The sequence below is a fragment of the Lonchura striata genome, chromosome 1 (genome assembly GCF_046129695.1).
Source record: "Lonchura striata isolate bLonStr1 chromosome 1, bLonStr1.mat, whole genome shotgun sequence".
In the NCBI taxonomy this organism is placed as follows: domain Eukaryota; kingdom Metazoa; phylum Chordata; class Aves; order Passeriformes; family Estrildidae; genus Lonchura; species Lonchura striata.
Window position 1 is genome coordinate 5,265,310 of NC_134603.1, and position 19,746 is coordinate 5,285,055.

Sequence of the window (19,746 nt, forward strand, 5' to 3'; positions counted from 1 at the left end):
GCCTGAAGTTCCCATGGCCCTAGTTTTGTGACTGTTTTTGGAACCATAACTGGCATTGTAAGATTTTAAAAATACAGCATGATTCATTGTGCTGCTAACTCTTGCTTGTGCTGTGTTCTCAGTTCTACAGTAGATGATAACAGAAATTCATTTATGCACTAGAAATCTAAGACACTGTTAACTCAATTTTCAATTAAAAAAATTTCTTAATTGTTTTTTGATGTCAGCATTGATTAAATTTGTATTTCTGAGATGTTCAAATGGTAAATCAATCTACTGAAAAGATCTCCTTCAAATTCTAGTTTTTATGTCTACAACCTTCTGCAATTTTGTGTCACTTGTCAAAGAAAACCTTGAACATGACATGTATGGAAGATTTTTCAAAAGCAAGCATCATGAACAAATCAGGAAGATGATCAAAATAGAAGAATGCTTGTGTGCTGTGATATTTTGGTAGGCTGAGTTTATTGGACCAGACTTCCTTCCCATTAGATGGGAAGAAGAGTCAAACCCTTTCATGAACTTTTGTTCTGTATCCTGGTGTCTGTTCATGGTCCAGCACAGCTGGTGATGGTTTCATGTTGTGTGTCTGACACCATCCTAAACCACAAACCCACCCCACCTGAACAGAAAGGGATTTATTCTGCATGTGTTCATCCCAAACCTTCAAAAGGAGCTGGTAACAATAAATGACCCCTAAAAAAGAACAGGGAGCCACTGGTGACCCTTCAGAATGTGTGAAATGTGAGGGGTGGGGTTCTCTGCCTTCTCTGGGATGAATGGTGACTAACACCTATTTAACCAAATTTAGAGGACTCAAAATCCACCCTCCTCCACCAATTAAATATTTAGAGTAAACTATTACATGGTGGTGGACAGTTTGGGGAAGGGAGTATAAATTGTGTATATATGGGCAAGTCTTTCCCAGTTCCAGAAATCCATGGCTTATGACTGGTGTTTCTCTGCCAAATGTGTCAGTGTGCCGTTATGGTATATCATGTAATCAACTTTAGATCCATTTATTATTTTGAGTGTTTTAAGGGTTTTTTGTAAGCTGTCAGACATTAAAAAAACCTGATTTACATAGTGTTGAGGTCACCTCTAGTGGTCTAAGATTTGGTGAATTGCTTTAAAATCCTTAAAACAATTTAATGTTTGATATTTTCTGGTAAAGAGCTTGGTTTAAGCAACTATTTCTGGCTGCACTTAAATATAGGAGTTCAGCAAAATCTTACTGGAGTTCCTTTATCACAGTTGCATAAATGTTATTTGCCTCTCAAATCTTTACTGACACTGAAATAGGTTCTTTAATTCCTGTTGTGCATAGGATGGCCTTCTGTATGTTCTGCTGGAGGGAAAATTGATAATAATTTTTGACTTTCTTGTTAATTCTTTGGTTTCCTGGAACTTTCGTAACTCAGCATCTTGAGTTCTACACAATCCTACTGATTGCAGAATGTTAAAGAAAAAAAAGAAAAAAAAAACCTTCCTGCTGGTTCTCAGATCTTCATCAAATTGTTCTTTTAACAACTTCAGGGGTTCTTTTCTTCTTTTTTTTTTTTTGGTTTTTTTTTTTGTTTGTTTGTTTTTTTGTTTTTTAACTTTTTTTTGGCATTATATCTGATTTGCCAGAGCTTATGCTTTCTTGTTTTCCTTACTTGGATGCAGCTTCTGTTTGAAGCTTCCTATTTGAATTAAAAAAAATAAAACAACAAACCTTTAATTGTGTTTGGTTTTCATTGCTGTAATAGTCTCTTTGATCCTCTCCTGTATTTATTCTGAAGATCTAGTGCTACCTTTTCTACAGTCTTAATGTTACTTTCAGTTCTTTCACACTATTATCTTAATTCTTCTAAGTTTTCAAGATACTGTAATAATTCTGTAACTTGAAAGTTTTCTATTTTTTTACCTAAAGATTTCCCTTGAGAATAAACTTAAAAATTTCCTATGTGTCTATGTCGTGTAGTGTTGGAAGAGGAGGAAATAAATGTCGTGGTGATGAATAATTTTCAAGAATTCATATTTAGGAATTTTTAAAATCAATGTTGTTTAGTCCTGAAGGGCAGCTGCTTGTGTAAGTCCTTTGTGGCATGAATTGTTTTATTTGCAAAACTTTGCTTCTACTGCCAGAAGATTTTGCAGCAGGCTTGAATGTTTTTTGTTTGGGTTTGCTGTGGCAGAAATAACAAATTCCTTCCATATTAAGTTGTTAAAACTAATCTACACTGGAAGTTGCTCTAGCAGACCATCACGTTGTATCTGCTGGAGATGCAGAGGTCGTTTGAGACTTCACAGGTCTCGTCCCACTCTGCCAAAGATGAGGGAGAAGGTGATAAAAGCTGTTCCCCCTTTTCCATTCCTTCCTGGTACCTGACTCAAGCACTGCCCTTCCAGTTATTTCTTTCCTGTGAGTTCCGAGGAAGGAATTTTCTAACAAGAGCCACGTCTCCTTATTTGTTCTGAATTCTTGAGTTTTGACATGCTTGCTTCAGGCACTCAGCTGCCTCCCTGCATCCCCCTCTGTACTCAGTAGTCATTGGGGTTTTACAAAGAGAGAGAAATCTCTTAAAATATATATTAAAAAAGCCTCCACCTCCACTTTTGCTTTTTTATTTTTGCTTAGAGATCTGGTCCTGACCACAGCAGTGCTTGCTTGTCCAGCAGTGCCTGGCTGCAGGTGGCATTATTGTCACTTGGTGACCTCAGCCTCGGTAGAACAGGTCTTAAACTCTTGTAGCTCTGAGTTTAATTGCCTTTGGAATGGTTTTCAGTTCAATTGTAAACTGCTATGCAATACATATAAAATAAATATAAATAATATAAATATTCTTGGTTGCCCCAGGCACACAACTGTAGCTTGTTCATGCACATTGAAGGATGGCTCTGACAACTCCCACCAATATTCCTCTTTCTTCCCTTTTGGGGATATTTCTGGGTTGTTCAGCAGCCTCTTGGGAAGTTTGGAATTTCATTTAGATTGCTAAAGTGTTGTTGCAGGTATCTGATAGGATTTGGCATTTTGATACCTGGTGCAAATAAATTTTCATGTGTATTATATTTTTATCATTAATGCTGCTATTTCTGCTTATTCTCACAAGGAAGAAAAGGCTGTAAATTAGAATAAAATTTTCCAGAATATTAACTAGAATAAAAGAATTACTGAAAATATTAGCACTTCATTTTATTAAATAGTAGATTAATTAGAAAATTATTTTTATTACAATTAACATAATTAAAATAGTTTATAAAATATTAATTATAATTGAAAAGTTTATTGGAATGCACTATTGCAGTAAGGTTTCTATTCTGCAACTTTATCACTATTATTTTCTGAGGTTACCAGAAATGCAGTTGGTGTATTTCTATCAAATGTATCTGAGGCGATTTGGATTTGAAGAATAGTAGCCAAAAAATATTCAGTTTTTCTGTGAGAAGTGCCTGTGTTTGCCTGTCTTACAGGGGGGAAAGAGTTTTCTCTCTCTCAGAGAAATTAAGATTAAGTATTCCAATTGCCAGCTTGTTTTGCTCTGTGGACAGGCCATGGAAATGGATTTTCTCCTTTATTATGAACTTAAACCAATTAAAATTTTTGTTTGCAAATTTGTGTCTTAAAGAGATAATGTCAAGGTAATTTAAAATAATACAACTTTTTTTTTTTTTTTTTTTTTTTTTTACCTGAAGGCTTAAAGAACTGAAAAATCGCTGTGGCTTTCTCCACAGAAGTAAATGTGAAAGCTGCAAAGTGAGAATATAGAAAGGTGAACAAATACTGTGGGGTTTGATACTGTGCAGGTCAGAATTGTCATGGGATTGCTTCACTTTAGGATGTACCCTTCTGCTTAGTTCTACCAATAAAAAAGTATCTATTTTTAAAAAGGTTGTTTTTGAAGGATAAGAATACTCTTACAATTGGAGGAGGAGATAAAACCTCTATGTGAATGCATGTATTGTTTGTATATATATTTATATCCATGTATAAATAGTAATTTTGATAAACATACAATAATATCATCACTGAATTTGGGTTTTTTTTCCCCTCCATCTGAACAGCACCCGGCAGTGCCACCTTCTTCTTGATGTCTTCAATTCCTCAGAGCATGAGTTGACCATCAGTGCCAGGAACAATGAAGATTTAATTCTGCATGCCGGGGAGTGTCAGCGGTGAGTGCTGCACTGCCAAAAGGGCCCAGGTTTAGCCCTGTTATTTTTCTGTACACATCTGATGACATTTAGGTGCCTGTTGTTCTTTTTAAATGTTGTACATGTGTCAAAGAACATAAAAGTTTTTCTTTCTTGAAGGTGCATCACTAAGTTTTAGCAATATCTCAAGTAAGTTTATTTGGGCTCTGCATGTAGTGATCCTGGAAATAATGAAATACAAAGCAGCTGGTACTGAGGTGTACAGCTCATTTAACTTCTGTACAGTGTTTGAATGTAATTTCCATGTGCTCTGAATGTAATCCTCATGTTAAAACCTGACCTCAGTAGTTTCTTATCCTTTCCCAGTTTTAAATTTTCTTTACATTGGTTCTCCAGCCATTTCCTCACTTTTCCTACAAAGAAAACAACAGGAACGAAAAATAGAATTGAAGAAAAAGCAATTCCAGTCTCTGTGGGAAAATATATTTCAGATCAAGCAGACTGTTGTGGGTATTGATTCTTACAACCCTACTAGAGTGATGTACAGCTCATTATTAACCATTATTTGCCATTACACACCTGCCTCAGATTCCTGCTGCTGGCTGTAGCCCAGGGTTGCCTGGTTAATCTCCTTCAGATGATCATTGCATCTGAATTCCAATTTCATCCTGGAAAGGTGATAATGTGGAAAAGGGACTCTTGCTTTTGGGCTCCCTGCACTGCTCTCTTCTCTGGGAGAGTTGTGCTGCACTCTTTAAGGCTGCAGCTGAGAAACTTGGTTAAAGAGGGATGTTTTCATGTCTGCAAATCCCTGGATGAATATTAAGTTCAAAGTCAAACCGTGTTAATTGCAAGGAACGCAGCTGTCAAAAAGAATTACAGAATAGGTAAAATAGCAGTACATTTGGAATGCTTTTTGCCTTGGTGCCTCCCAAAGCACAACCAAGTGGAAACGTGTTGACTCAAACTCAGGTTGAATTTTACTTTACCAAGCGATGGACAAAAACGTCAGTGACATACATTGCTTCTTCCTTTTGTTTGGAAAGAATTGTCTTTTTTCTTTTTTAAAAAGCAGTCTAGACAGTCACCAAAATATTACTGTTCCTATCTATATTGTTTTATGATTTTATTTGTATGCCTCTTGTTTTTCTGCATTGTTTTTGTAGTTTTCAAACCCCTTGAAATTTTTCATTCCCAGTTTTTGGGACAATATATAACATATCGAAATTATGCTACGAATCAGGTTATAAAATTTCTTTGCATCCCTTTGATTGAGTTTTGTTTTTCCTATGGATTTAAATCTAAATTTAAATATCCTTAAATCATTACATTGCAATGGATATAAACTCTTTCAATAAGTCTTTTGAAACAGTCATTTATCAAATAAGATTTTATATGTGTTGCAGGTATTTAAGCCTTTAAAGTTATTTTTATTCTTATTGACAAATACCTTTTTCATGTTGGTTAGAAATTGCACATTTTCTATTGTTTCTAAACTCATTTATTATCTATTTCTTTTCATTGTAAACCTGTGTATATGGCTCCTATGTTGCTATAAGTTTTAGTTTTTATTCCAATAGATTTACTGCAGAAAAGCAGGTGAAACATACACTGGGCTTTAAAATTAACTTCCCACTCCTAGGAAAAGGCTTTTGCTACTCTTTGGGGAAAAATAAAAGAAAAAAAAAGAAGGAGAATTTTTTTCCCTTTTTAAGCAATGGCTCCAGATCTTTGCTTTTTAACATGGGGCAAGAATTCCCTAGAATCTGTTTTTGAACCAAGGCTTACAACCCAAATATACAAAGCTTTTCAACACATCCATATTTTAGAGTCTTCTTTTAGGAATTTTTTTCTTTGGATATCAATTGTTATTAATACCTGATTAATTTTTCAAGAGAAGTTTTTCAATCAAGTTCATTATTTCTTTCATTTTCCCTGTACATTTTTTGATGCTCCCCTCATTTTTAATGTTTGCCTCATTCCACCTTTATTTAAATTACGACTTTTTTGCCAGCTTTGGTCACTTTCTCTTCCTTTTGTAATTTACTCTGTCTCCATTCATCACCCTCACTTTGAAATCTCCCATCCTGACAGAGTGGAGGCAGCAGGAAATTGTTCTCATTGTCCCTTTTGTTATTGCTGGGGACTGTAAGTGTTTTCATATTCTCTGCCTCCAGACCCACAAGGAAGGATAATTCTGCATCCTGCTTACTCTGGCCTCTTCTGCTTCCCATTGGGATGTTTAGAAAGTAAAATAACTTGGAAATTTTGATGTGTTGCTTCTCTTCTTCACATTACAGAGTGGTCACTGTAGAATGTAATTTTTTCCCTCCTGAGAGGGAATTTGCAGGGGATTCCTGCATTGCTCCCATGGAAAATGAGGAATGCTGATGGAAGTTCCTGAGTGCTGCAGTTATTAGAACACTCAGTAATATATTTGATTTATAATGCAGTTGTGCAATTGACCATGGTCCTGACAATGGGAGGGGTGAGGAAATAGAAACAGAAATGCCAAAACAAGTCTGGGATTGTCAGCAGATCAGTGCTGGCATTGCCAAATCTTTCTGAGCCCATCAAGGGCAGTACCTGGGATCCATTTTGCAGTGTTCACATTATTTGGTGTGTTCCAACCCTTTCCTGTTCTCTGTCTTATTTGTATTCATGTAAAATGGATCAAATGTGTAGAATAGTGCACAATATTTTTATTTTAAGGTCTGAAAGGCAGTTTGCTTCAATTAACTTAGAGACAGGGCAATAATAGCTGCTACAATAGCACTGGAAAAACTGATATTGTACTACTTAGGAAAAGATATGTCCTTTAGGCCATTAAAAGACTATCTGAAAATAGATACCTTTTTCTACAGTAAGATTATTCTGCTGACTAGTGAAAATTATCATTTTAGCTTTCAGAAAAGCTAAAACTTACAATTTGCTGTACTTTATAAGCCAATAATTTTGATTATTTACTGTGTGCATTGTAGCTGTTCTCGGAGATATACATAAGCAGTGTTTCTGAGAAGTGATACTCTTCTCCCTCTATTTTAGGATAGAGAAACATTTTGCTCCCTGTCATTTTATAGTCAGAAATGATAATTTGGGCTCAGTGATTATTTTGTTCACTTATCTTTCTGTCTTTCATCACTGCTTGTTTTGCAGACAAACAAATGAAAGGATCAGCCTTTTTATTTCCCCTGTATCCCAAGATGTTAATTAGAGACTTCATATTCCCATCTCTGCTTTCCACATGACTTGAAATGTTTTTTTGTATCCCATTGTGGGACAATTAGTGACATGTTTTAGTCTGAGGTCTTTTTTCCCCACAAGATTATGATGGGGAGACAAGAGAACAAGATTTCTTTGGAGTAAAGAAGGAAAAGAGAGGAGATTTGTCCTCCCTCTCCTGTGAGTTGGTTGAAGAAAAGAGAGGGGCAAGAGTTTTGGACAGTTGTTTGTTGAACTCCTGAAAATAATTTTAAGGTTCATTGCAAAGCTAGATTCCAACTCAAATTGATTTTTGCTGCTTTACACCTGCAGGAATTTTTTTACAACTTCAATATCCACAGGGAAATGCACTGGAGACCTGTTGTCCTGAGGAAATGGTGTCAGCCAAGTTACTCTGTGGAAGTTCTGGCTGCAGTGAGTGATGCTGAGGTGTTGGCAATGTCTTCAGTTAATTTAAAATATCACACAGTGGCATCAACATGTTTTGTTCACCTCTCCAGTTGAACATATGACACATGATGATGAAGGAAGCAAATTCTGTCATATCTGCTATTGGAAAGCTCAGCCTCCAGAGGTTTTTTTTCTGGACTAGCTGAGTCTCCAGTTTCTTGAGGAAGAAAAAAGCTGTTTCTTGAAGCAGTCATCTGCACTGCTAGAGGAGTTTTGCAGTGAGCAAAGTGAAACTGTTTTGAATGTAATCAGTGGGAAATCTGAACTTGTTTATCCCAGCAACGAGGTAATCAACAGGTTATTCTGACATGGAAAAATATAGCAGGCAGCTCTTGGAGGGAATTATATTAATATCTGTGAACAAAAAAGTGCTGCCACTAGCAATGATCTGAATTTATTGAAAAACCGTAGGTACGGTAATTATTGTGTTTCTTACTTGATTATCAAACCATTAAAATTAAATTTCGTGACAGCCCTCATTTATGCCTACATCACCTCATAATTTATGGTAATAGATGTAATCTCGTTGTGTGCCCCAGGATATCTCATTTTGGTAGACTGAGTTTATTGGACCAGACTTCCTTCCCATTAGATGGGAAGAAGAGTCAAACCCTTTCATGAACTTTTGTTCTGTATCCTGGTGTCTGTTCATGGTCCAGCACAGCTGGTGATGGTTTCATGTTGTGTGTCTGACACCACCCTAAACCACAAACCCACCCCACCTGAACAGAAAGGGATTTATTCTGCATGTGTTCATCCCAAACCTTCAAAAGGAGCTGGTAACAATGAAATGACCCCTAAAAAAGAACAGGGAGCCACTGGTGACCCTTCAGAATGTGTGAAATGTGAGGGGTGGGGTTCTCTGCCTTCTCTGGGATGAATGGTGACTAACACCTATTTAACCAAATTTAGAGGACTCAAAATCTCATTTTGTGCCACACACCCTGCCTTGCCTTTCCATCCCCATTCTGTGCACGGTGTGTCTGAGGCGCTGGGGGAAGATTGATGGTGGGGAGGGTCTGAGCAGATCAATTCTCTCCTCTGTCCTTGTGGGACAGCAAAGCTGAGCTGCTGAAACCTTCCCCATGTGTGACACTCCACCCTGGGCTCTGCACATTCACACATTGGATTTTTGAGCCTGGTCTGGCCCTGCTGTGAGGACCATGGGGATTAAAGCTTTGGATGCCCAGGACAGGACTGGTGTGAGGAGCTGAAAAATGAAGAGCAAACAGGACAGGCCATGGTAAATGAGGAAATAGTTTTGCTGGTAATTCAAATCAGAGAGGCTTTTCTGCAAAATTTACAAGTCCTGACAAGTGCTGGTGACCCAGGGGATGCTGATGTGAAAGAACATGATGGAATTTTGGCCTTTTCATTTTTTTTTTAATTGGAAGTTGCCTAATTAAAAATAAGATGAAGAAATACTGCAGCAGCAAAGTCAACACTGAAGTTCAGACCTCCTTTCTGGGTCAGCAGTTTTACCCTGCCTTTTAGCAGGGTTACAGGTTAAATGAGTGTGTTTTCTTACACGTATACTCTACAGTAAGTTTTGAGTCTTTTTTTTTTTTTTTTTTGTTATCAGCAGAATTATAGGTGTTTTGCTCAGTTTTGCTAAGTGAACTTTTGTGTGTATTGAGTTCACCCAGTTTGATATTTTTCTGTTACGTTCTAATGAGACAAGAATAATTGAAGAAAAAATTTATCATTTTCACTTTTATACCTTTTATCCCATAGTCTGGTGGTTTTTTTTCATCCATGGAAACCAAAGAATTTTTTTAAAAGTCCTTTGTGTGCATACTAATTATGAGGGCCATTTCTGCTGCTTAATTATTTGATGTAAATGTGTTGATTAATTGAGCTGTGAAGTTGTGCAGTGGTATGCTGCAATTTCTGCAGTATTAGTTAACAATGCATATTTTGAAAACTCTTTGAAATAAGTCCTATTTCAAAGGGAGCAAGAATTAAAAATTCTGCCCCATTTTCTGAACCAAAAGTTCCCCCAATAAATTTATAACCCATATGTAACTCAGTGATGATTGTTATTTCTCACAGCTGCCAAGTCACTGTTTAATTTGTGTGTCTGTTTATGACAGGGCATGTTGTCTGTATGGGAGATTAATGATTTTTTCCATACATTGCTGTTACAGTTTATGTTTTAAAGACAAAGCTGCTATGATTAAGGCTTTGCCTGCTGTCAAGAGAAAATAAACTTTCACAGCAGTTGCCCTTGGTCTTCATGTTGAATCTATGGCCAGCTGGATATTTCTGAGATATCTTCAAGTCAAATTGTATTAACCAAAGTATGAAAATCACCCTTTGTTGTCAGGGAATAGTTTTTATTTTGTCTCCTATTTGGCAGTTGTTAAATACACTTTTAAGTTTCTTAAGGCTTGCCTTTTTCAACTAATAGCCAAATCAATCTTTAAACATAGTACATAATTTTGAGTGAATGATTAGTTATTTTCAACAAAAAATTGTAAAGGAATTGTTTGGGTAGGAAAGGGTGATATATCTACCACTGTTCAGGTCCAGTATGAACCAGTTATGATGTTCATATTTATTTCAAAGCACTTTGCAAAAACTGGAGATGCTGCAGGAGGATTCTGCAAAAACAGAACGGCAAAATAACGCACAATAATAAATAATAAATAAAAAATAAAGAAGGAGCAATAGAAGAAGTAATAAAGAGAAGTTTCAGTTTTGTAGCTGAAACACTCAAGGAATCCATTTGCATCCCTTGAAAACCAGATGCTCTTTCAAGGTCCCTTCCAAGCGTGTCCCTGCCTGGTCCTGGTTCCTTTGTAAGGGGCGAAGGCCAAGGTTGATCCCAGGGATCCTGGGTGTGACTGCACTGCAAAACCCAAATGTGATCTGAGAGCAGGAGAGGCAAACAGAAAGAGGGAATGATAGGAGGGAATTTTGATATTCAGTTCTGGTCACACATAGGACAAAGAGGAGATCAAATGGGAGAAATTGCAGGCGAGCGGTGAAAATAAAAACCTTTGACTTTGGGCTGACAAGTGCAGTAAAATTTAAAGGCATTATTAATGCATTGTATGAGGTGGGGACAGAGGAGGGCTCTCCTGTAAAGGTTGAGAGAAGTGAACATAGAAATAAAAAATGAACTTTGAGCTGTGTATGAATGCTTCTAGAAATAAAGAGATTTCAAGGCCTTGGGCATCATCAGACCATCTCTCTTATGGAGAAGTGGAGGCAAAGACCTTCACAAAGGCTGGTACTGAGGTGTCCTCCATGGAATTGCCAAAGATCTGCCTGCAACTGCCACACTTCCCAACTGGAAGGACTTTTCCAGTGCTCTATCCCTGTAATTGATGGTGAAACAAATGCCCTTGTAGGTTTTACAGCAATACGTTCCTGTTCCTCTCCCTGTCCTGGCCCCAATGCAATATCATCCTTCTGATTAGTCAGGATGTATTTCCACAGGGAATGTGCAGACAATCTATTTCCTATGATTTGCATTTGAGTTTAGCATTTGTTTCTGTCAAGAAATGTGTATTTGAGGTGAACTTTCATCTCCAGCTGCTAGTAAAAAAAGGCTGAAGAGCTTCCTTTGGGTCAACTTTCTCAGACTTGTCTGAGAAAATGGGGTTATTTCTCCTATTGCCTTCTCTCACTTCCCCAAAACTCAGTGTATGGATTGTATCAACCCTGGGATACTGCCCTGGGCAGGCACCTCTTTTGGTATTACATGACTTTCCATAAGATTCTTTTTCTTTTCCCACTTCTTCAGTTGCCTTTTCCTCAATCAGGGGTGAGTAACTCACTGGATCTGGCCTGCATGGCAGTTTTTCTGACCTCTCTGAACATTGCCTTGGCCTCAAAAGACCCAATTTGCACTATTTATAATATTTTGTGTATGCAGCTGGGGAAACAGGAGCTTTGTGAGCTCAGGCCAAGTTTGTCTCTGACAGGATTTATTAAGTTTAATAGGGTACTACATAAACATGGCTGGATAGTTTGGCCCTTATACAAAATATCACACAGATGTAGCACGAGTCTGCTGTTCCAGTTTTAAATGAGCTATAAATCACTCAAAATCCAGAGCAGTCAACTTCATTTTCCCCTTAAATCCTAAGTAGATTACAGGTTGTAGGACTTGCAGGGTTCAAAAGCTGTCTTTTGAAAAAAGTCAGAGTAATTGATTTCAGGATTCTGATTTAGAATTTTTTTTTAAATAGCTTTTTTTTTCTCATAGAAGAAGCCAGACTTTTTCCTTCCTTAATTTCTTCAATACTCGAAAAAAAAATTATTTCATTATTGAAATTTTGGGTGCTAAGCACAGCTGTGGAAGCATTTGACAAAGTGCAGGCTTGTTAAAAAAATTGACTGAAGTGCTAATACTTTTTAATTGGGTTTTCATTTTTGTGCAAGGAATGAGGAAGAAAAAGTAAGAATAAAAGAAAAATTATAATTGTTTATTTTGTTAGATAGCAATGAAGCAACAAGCTAAACAGGAAAAATTACTTTTTCCTGAAGAAAATCAGAGTTGAAATGAATTGTGCTTGCTCTTAATTCACAAATATTCAAACCAGTACATTCAGACTGTAGTTTTAGAAAATCATGTTTCAAAATTGATGGGTGATGGAAAAAAATGAGGGATGAAGGTGAACATTATCAACCTTTCACAATGAATTAGTCGCCCTGCTAAAACAAAATATAAAAATACCAGTATTCCCAGGAAGAAAAGATTCCATGGAACTTTGGGGTTTGTCCTTTTTCCAGTAGATTTTCTGAACACTGAAGGAGAAAGGAAAGTTGTGTTAATCAACATTGGTTTTTTTCTCCCCACGTTTGCCTATATTTCTGTGAGATGGATACTTAATCAAAATTTCTGCTTTATCTCAAACCTGCCCTGTGGTCAGCACACCTGAGATATTCTGTCTCTCCTCGTGAAATCCGTGTCAGAAACTTGGGAGTCCTGAGTGAAACGATGGCAGACAACCACGAGGCACAAAGAGGTGCCCTCCAGAGGAGCTCTGACAAGTGGGGTGTGCATTTCTGCAGCTCCAGCACAGCTGGCACAGCCCAAATTTCTGACAGACTTGCCTTGCAGTGTGAATTCCAGGCAGGCTGTGGAGCTTGTTGTTGCAGAGGTTGTTTCAGAATTCTTTCTTGCCCAGTGGGATGCAGCAGTGCCCGAGGCAGGGCAGGCAGGGGGAGCTGCCCTGAGCTCTGTGCCTGGATGGGAGCAGCAATGCCAAGAATAATTCACTTGTCTGGTGCTGTGCTGTGAGCGTGGGGCTTCTTGGACAACTTCCAGGTTTGAGTGGATACTTCCAGAGGAACCTCCCAACCTACACTATTCCTTGATTTGAAAATCTACCTACTTATTGGTAAACTTGTTTGTTCTTCCAAAGCCCAAATGTTCTTCCAATGCCCATGTGTTATGGGCATATGCCCATAGGAACTGGTTCCTCTATTGCTTTCTTTTGTTCTCCAAGACTTCCTGTCTTTCCAAAATTTGTCCTAATCTGTCTTGGGTTTTTTTTTATCCTTCCCTGGAGGACATTTTTTCCCTTAGCCTTTTTTCCTTGTTTTTTCTGCTGTTACAGATGGCCTAGTGCCACTTTTTGGTAAGGATTTGACCTCTAACTCATGTCTTACTTTAAATAGCATGTTATTGTGAGCAATGTGAATTTGCACAGTCCTCCTCCATAGGTTCAGTTAGGTGCAATACTTTTTCTGCTCACTGTCACCTAAACCTGGTGCCCTGTATGTTCATCTAACAGATGAAAAAAACTCTGTGGAATTCATTTGCCTAAGAAATTGCTCTATTATGATGTTTGTACACTTGGACATAAGGAGTGAAGGTTATCTGGGTGTACTTAGACTCTTTAGAGATTGCAGGACAAAGTGGTGAAGGTAAGTGAATAGTTTTAGTCCATTTTCCACTTAACCATCATCTTTCTTTTTTGTGGAAAGCCTCCCTAACACATTTCAGGTCATTTTTTGTTTATGCTGCCAGTAAGAGGCTGAGTTTTTGGGTGTAGGTGCAGCTCCAAGTCACACCTGGTTTGATCGATATCTGTAGATAAATAGATTAATTTAGACCACAGTACTCCCTGTATTGAGGAGCACTTGGCTGTATTTTGTGGCTGTGGTGACACGGTGGCTGCATTAATGGGATGAAAGAAGATTGTCTTGAGTGGCTGCCAGTTATGTCTGCCTTAATGGCCTGAGGATTTATGAAAGTTACACTCGGATGTTGCCCAGATTTGGCTTCCTGCCTGTTCTCTGATGTTCTGTAAAAGATCGGGAGGCTGCAGCATGGATTTCCTGAACTTGGAAATTAAAATATACAATTTCTATTAATTTATTTTAGATGATCAAAAGTATAATTAAAATAGCTGGTTTGTGAGTATTTTATTCAAAGAGAACACTCATTTAAAATTAGTGCTTCATCAGCTTGAATTTACTCCTTATGCCTGACATCCATTTAATTTTGCCTTCATTAACTGGAAACAAAAGCTAAAACAACAGTGATTTGAAAAGATCACTGAAAGATGTTAAGTAAATGCTGTAGTATAGAAAGCCAACCTTTAATGACATTTTCATTTTGCAGTTAAAAAATGTGTCACCACATAATGATTTGGAAATTCTGTTTTCTTCCCCCATCACCAATGCCACCATAATAACTGGGATCACAGGCAAAAAGTTGAAGCCTTCTTTGAAATAATGGAAATATTTATAGGTCCTGAATTAAAAATAACCAAACCAGTATTCTGCTAAGTTTTAATACAATTTGTGATTTACCCTATTAAAGTGTCTAATCTTGGCAGGGAAAGGGGGGATGTAAATTCTGTAATCTTTCTCTTTCAACCTCTTTTCCTGTCCACTCCAGCCCACTTTTCCAGTGAGAGCTTTGCCATGTTTGAGGTTTTCAAAAATGCACATTCTTTCTAATTCTTCATCACAATGAAGAATTCTGCTCTAGCCTTGTATTATGAAGTATAATTGACAATTCTGAAATGAGATCACTGGGAATTGTTTGATTTCCTGGCCCTCAGTGGGAGAGCAACTCTGTCTTGGTTGTGTAGTACCTTGATTTCTGCCTAGTGCAGGAGGTGTGTTTAAAACCTCCATATATGCAGTTACCAAATTTCTCCTTATCTTATATGGTGCTTTCAGTCTATAAAAGATCCTGACATCATGGAAACATTCCAGATTTGATATCTGAAATAATAATTAAGTACCCTTAGGAAAGAGGGTGACTTGTGCTGAAGAAGGTTATTTACATGTTTATTTCAGATTTATGTGTACATCTGCATTCAATAAGTTTGCTGAACTAGGAAGGAGTAAAGGGGACTTTGTGCAGGGAAGATGTAGCTCATAAATCCATTGAAGTTCTGGTCAGGAATGAACAAGCTTCTGGGTGAGTAGGCTCTAATTAATTCATGTCTTGTGGGAATCCAGAGCTTCCCTCTGGCTGCCCTGGAAGTTCTGGGACCCTGGCAGGGGTCAGGAACCCCCCTGGACAGATCCCCCAGAGACACTGTCTGTGATCTCTGACCATGGAAAAGAGTTTTCAATCTTACAGGATGAATTACAAGCTCTGAGTGTTTGATATGAGTAATAATTAAGTGTGGCACGGGTGCAAAAGTAAAATTTTAGGATTCTAGATTAGGGGTCCAAAAAAGACAAGAGAGAAGAAATTGGGTGTGTCTTGTCCTTTTTCTCCTTCTTCATGCCCTCCATGTTTCACTGTAGTACTGGCATTTTTCTATTGGTTTAGGTTGAAGATACACTGTTCAACATAAACGATAAATATTAGCACATTATTATAAATATAACACACATAGTTTCTAGTATATAATGTTTATAACATCCCACTAAAGGGCAGAGCCCTGCACGCTGCCCTACAAAACAAACCTACAGCAGGGCAGCAGAACATGTTATAAATAAGCAAGAATAAACAACCTTAAAAACCAGCACAAACAAATTATGACTTCTTCTTTAGCAACAAAGCAAAAAAACAGAGACTTTTTACAATCTCAAAATCATCAATACCACAAATTCCAACAATGTCTTAATTAATGTCATTCTTGACATGGGAAGGAGTTCCCCACCAGAAGCTGATAAAGAGTCCAAGCTGCTCTGGGATAGGAAGGGGAAGTTATGAATTAGTTAAGAAAGGGAGTAATAACTTGGAGAGCTCAGGTTCTCATTGGAGCCCCTCTGGAATGTGGGCTGGGCCCTGAACTGCTCAGTGGGTTTGGAACTGTGCTGGAAGAGGAGCGAGCAGAGGGCTGGGGAGGTCCCTGGCACTGGACTGTGAAGGAGGGAGCTGATGTGAGGAGTTAGAGAGGACAAGATGATGAAGTGTCAGGTGAACTTCAGTCTCAATAAATCCAAAGTGATGAACAGGGTGGAAAAAAAATCTGAGCTTTAAATAGTGAATGATGAGCTCAGGGCTGCCTTTTACCTCTTAGGAATTGGATCCAGGTTTTAATACATCTGTGAAAATCCTACCTCTGGCTCAGTGGTGCTTGAGTACTAAACAAGCATCTTTTTGAGGAGAATGTTTTGTATCAGCACTGGGCAGGATGTTTTCACTTCTTTGGAATGATCTCACCAAATGAGAAGATACTTGAAAACTATTTAAATTGAAAGGAAGTGCTAGGAAAAAAAATATTTGCAAAAGGAAACCTGTTATGAGAGAGGAATCCAATGCCACACTTGAAGGAAAAAAAAGAGAAGATAAAAGCAAGCACACATTGTTAATAGAAGAATGAAGTATGAAAGTATTTCAAGTTTAATAGTCTGAGATGATTGATAGTATAGTTTTTTACCCACACCCAATTACAGGATAAAACTTCGCTGGTTGGTGTAACTGTTGTTAAAGTGGTTAAATGGAAACTGGATTATTGATTCTTGTCTTAACAAGCTAAATAATTTATTTCTTGGTGAAAATTTTGCTGTTGTCCACAGATTTTTTCCTGAACTCCTAACCTGATGGTTTCTGGAGTGTTCCCACACATGCAGTTGTTGCAGGATTTGCACTGCTGAGGAGAGGAGGTGGTTGGAGGCTGTTTATAGTGGATTATTTTGGGGTGAAATAGAGATTTTCTTCACCAATGGCAGGTGCTCTTCTGGGTGCTTCAAATACTCTATTTCTCCTCTCCCCTGTTGCTTATTCTCCTCTTTAGGGTTTTCTTTCCCTTGAATTGTGCTGCTGCCAAGCAGGTGGTTTTAGGTCCGTGCTGTAACTGAGAGGGGAAGGCACTGGGCAAGCAGGAGAGCAACCTTTGATTTAATCTTTCTAGTCAGCTGAAAGAGCTGACACAACAAAACAGTTATAATCTGGATAAATTCAGGTATTTGTTGCAACTAGATAAACTCAGTGTAGCAGAACAGAGTTGGGCCACTGGTTTAGTGTGCCTTTCACAGAATTAAAATGGATTTTTTTCCTCTTACCTGTGTAAGTCTCCAGAAACAAAACTTCTTTTAGAAAGAATCTAATGAGTCATTGCTTGCATGACAACATTTTTCTCTGTAACTGACTCCTGCTCTAACAGTTTACTAGGTCAGGAGTATTTTTCCTGAATTATTTATTAATTGTCTTTTTTAAAAAAAGTTGAACCTGAAATATATGTCAGCTCTGCAGAACACATGGCAGAATATTAATTCTGTTAATAGTAGGCTGTGAAATGTGTGGTAAAATCCCAGCCAGGGAATTATCTCAGCTAAAACCTTTTCCTTTGACAAGTGAGGGCCTAACATATAAATTATACTCACCACCAAAGTTTCCTTCCAGGGTTACTTCATCAGGGAAGCTTCTCAGCCCTATCTTTTATATCAAAATTGAGTTAATGAGTTGTGCATCTCCTGATGAGTTGGCAAAGCTTTTGCAGCTTCAAGGAGATCTAACACCTGCTAATATCAATGCAAAAGCTTGGCTGCAAAGCTGCCAAACCCACATTTAACCTATTTAAATCACAAACTACCATTGATCTGGTTTTCACAGTGTGTTCTCCTGAGTGCTTTGGGCTTAGATGTATTACTTAAAGAAGGATTTTAGTATTTAATTTGCAGTGTTTAAAGGGAGAGAAGCTGCGTCTTTAGCATTGGGAAAGGTAAAAAAAAATGCAGTTTAGTAATTTATTGCTAATTAAGAAGCATGAATAGGATTCTTTTGCTGCATGAAGACTGAGTTTGGTATGAAGAAAATCAGACTTGATCAAGGAAAAAACTACGAGTGGAAAGCTGCAGTGAAGTGTGTCAATGTGAAGAGTGAGGGGGGAGCAGGGGCTCCAGCTTCTCTGGGCAGCCTGTGCCAGAACCACCCTCATCACAAAAGCCACCTTCCTTACATCCAATTTAAACCTGCCCTCTTTCCACTTGAAACCACTGCAGGCCTTGGTAGAAATTCTCTCTCAGGTTTTCTCACTTCCTTTTAGGCACTGGAAGATGCTCTAAGGTCTCCCTGGAGCCTTCCAGTTGGCACTCAAAATGTCTCTCAGACATTTTTAGAGGTTCCAGGCCTTGGTCAGAAGCATTTTAGACCCCGGCAGGCAGCTGGAGACAGCTGTGATTTTGAGTTTGAGTTACCAACTTTGGAGGTGGAACAAGCAGTCACAAAAGGTTAGATAGTATAGTAAAAGTAGTTAAAAAACAGAGGGGAAATTTTTTTAGTATTGTACAGGGGGGTTTTAACACATGTACAGGGGGGTTTTACTTTGTACATGGGGGTCAGAAGTTCTAAGATGGAGGAAAGTGGGCTGATCCTGTTCTTCCTCCTTCTTCTTCCTTGCCTCCATGTTCTTGGTGATGTTGGCACTAACAGATTGGTTTAGAGTAGAAAAGCACTTTGTAATATAGGTAGTAGGTATTGGGGAAAAACTGTAAACATGTAATACATATCATATAAAAGATAGCAGCAGCCCTGGGCGGGGAGAGCGAAAAAGAAGACAGCAGACAGAGAGGATGTCAGGGTGTGTGTGTGCCTCTGCCTGGGCCGCTGATCAAATAGTCACAGCCCAAGAAGACAATCTGTTAGATAACTCACAATAAACTGCCTTGAGACCGAACAGCAAAAGCCTGCAGAGTTTTTCTTTGGAAGCACGGGTTGGAGGAGGAATTTCACCACCACATGGGACCCCAGAGTAAGGCCGGGGTTCCCACACCTTCCCTTCTCCAGGCTGGACATTCCCAGCTCTCCCAGTCTGGCTCCAGCCCTGGAGCATCTCCATGGCTCTCACTGGAGCCCCTTGAGCAGTCTCAGGTCTCTCCTGTGCTGGGGAGCCAGAGCTGGCTGCAGCACTGGCAGGTACTAAGGAGTTGCTGCAGCACAGTTTTATTCTTTTTCCCAGTCCTGAAGTGAGTTATTTAGGGTCCTGATGGGAACTGTGTCATTTTGTGTGCATTGTTACAAGTTAATCGAAGCTTGTCCTTAATGAGGGTGCTTGTGGTGGCAGTGACAGCCCAGATTTGAAATGGACTTTGTTTGTAAATGCTGAAAATTAAGTGAACTTTGTGTAGAAAAAAGAGAAACCTTATTTTTTTAAGCTGTTCGCTCTTGAGTACTTATCTGTGTGTATTTGGAGAAAATACCAAACATAAATCTGAGATAGTTTCCATCTAGTAAAATACATTTTTTTTTTTTTAATGATAACAACTGTACATTGTATTGGCAAATAAGAGAATTTATGGAAGATTTTTCACAAACATTTTTCTTGTTTTCTTATTCTAAACCTGTGTCTATATAATTTTTCTAGGTAAAAACCTTTCACTCCTTGGAGTTTTTGGGTGACTTGTGAGTTGAATTTATTTTGCAAAGAGTAGGCAAAGTGTGGGTAATGTTTGTAAATCTAACCTGTTCAATTTGGATAAATCTTACACTGAAATCTTAACAGTTCAGTGACCGAAGGAGTGGAGAAAAAATAAAAAAAATGAAAAAATGCACATATTAAAGCT

The 19,746-nt window shown here is 38.2% G+C and overlaps 1 protein-coding gene across 3 annotated transcripts in view; it reads left to right on the forward strand.

The window, feature by feature from the left end:
- Positions 1-19,746, forward strand: part of TRAPPC9 (trafficking protein particle complex subunit 9) — a 453,375-nt gene that overhangs the window by 162,734 nt on the left and 270,895 nt on the right. For all 3 annotated transcript variants that reach the window (XM_021532473.3, XM_021532475.2, XM_077781898.1), the window contains one exon: positions 4,051-4,161. In XM_021532473.3, the coding sequence (XP_021388148.1) occupies positions 4,051-4,161 (111 nt within the window). The remainder of the gene's footprint in view (positions 1-4,050; positions 4,162-19,746) is intronic.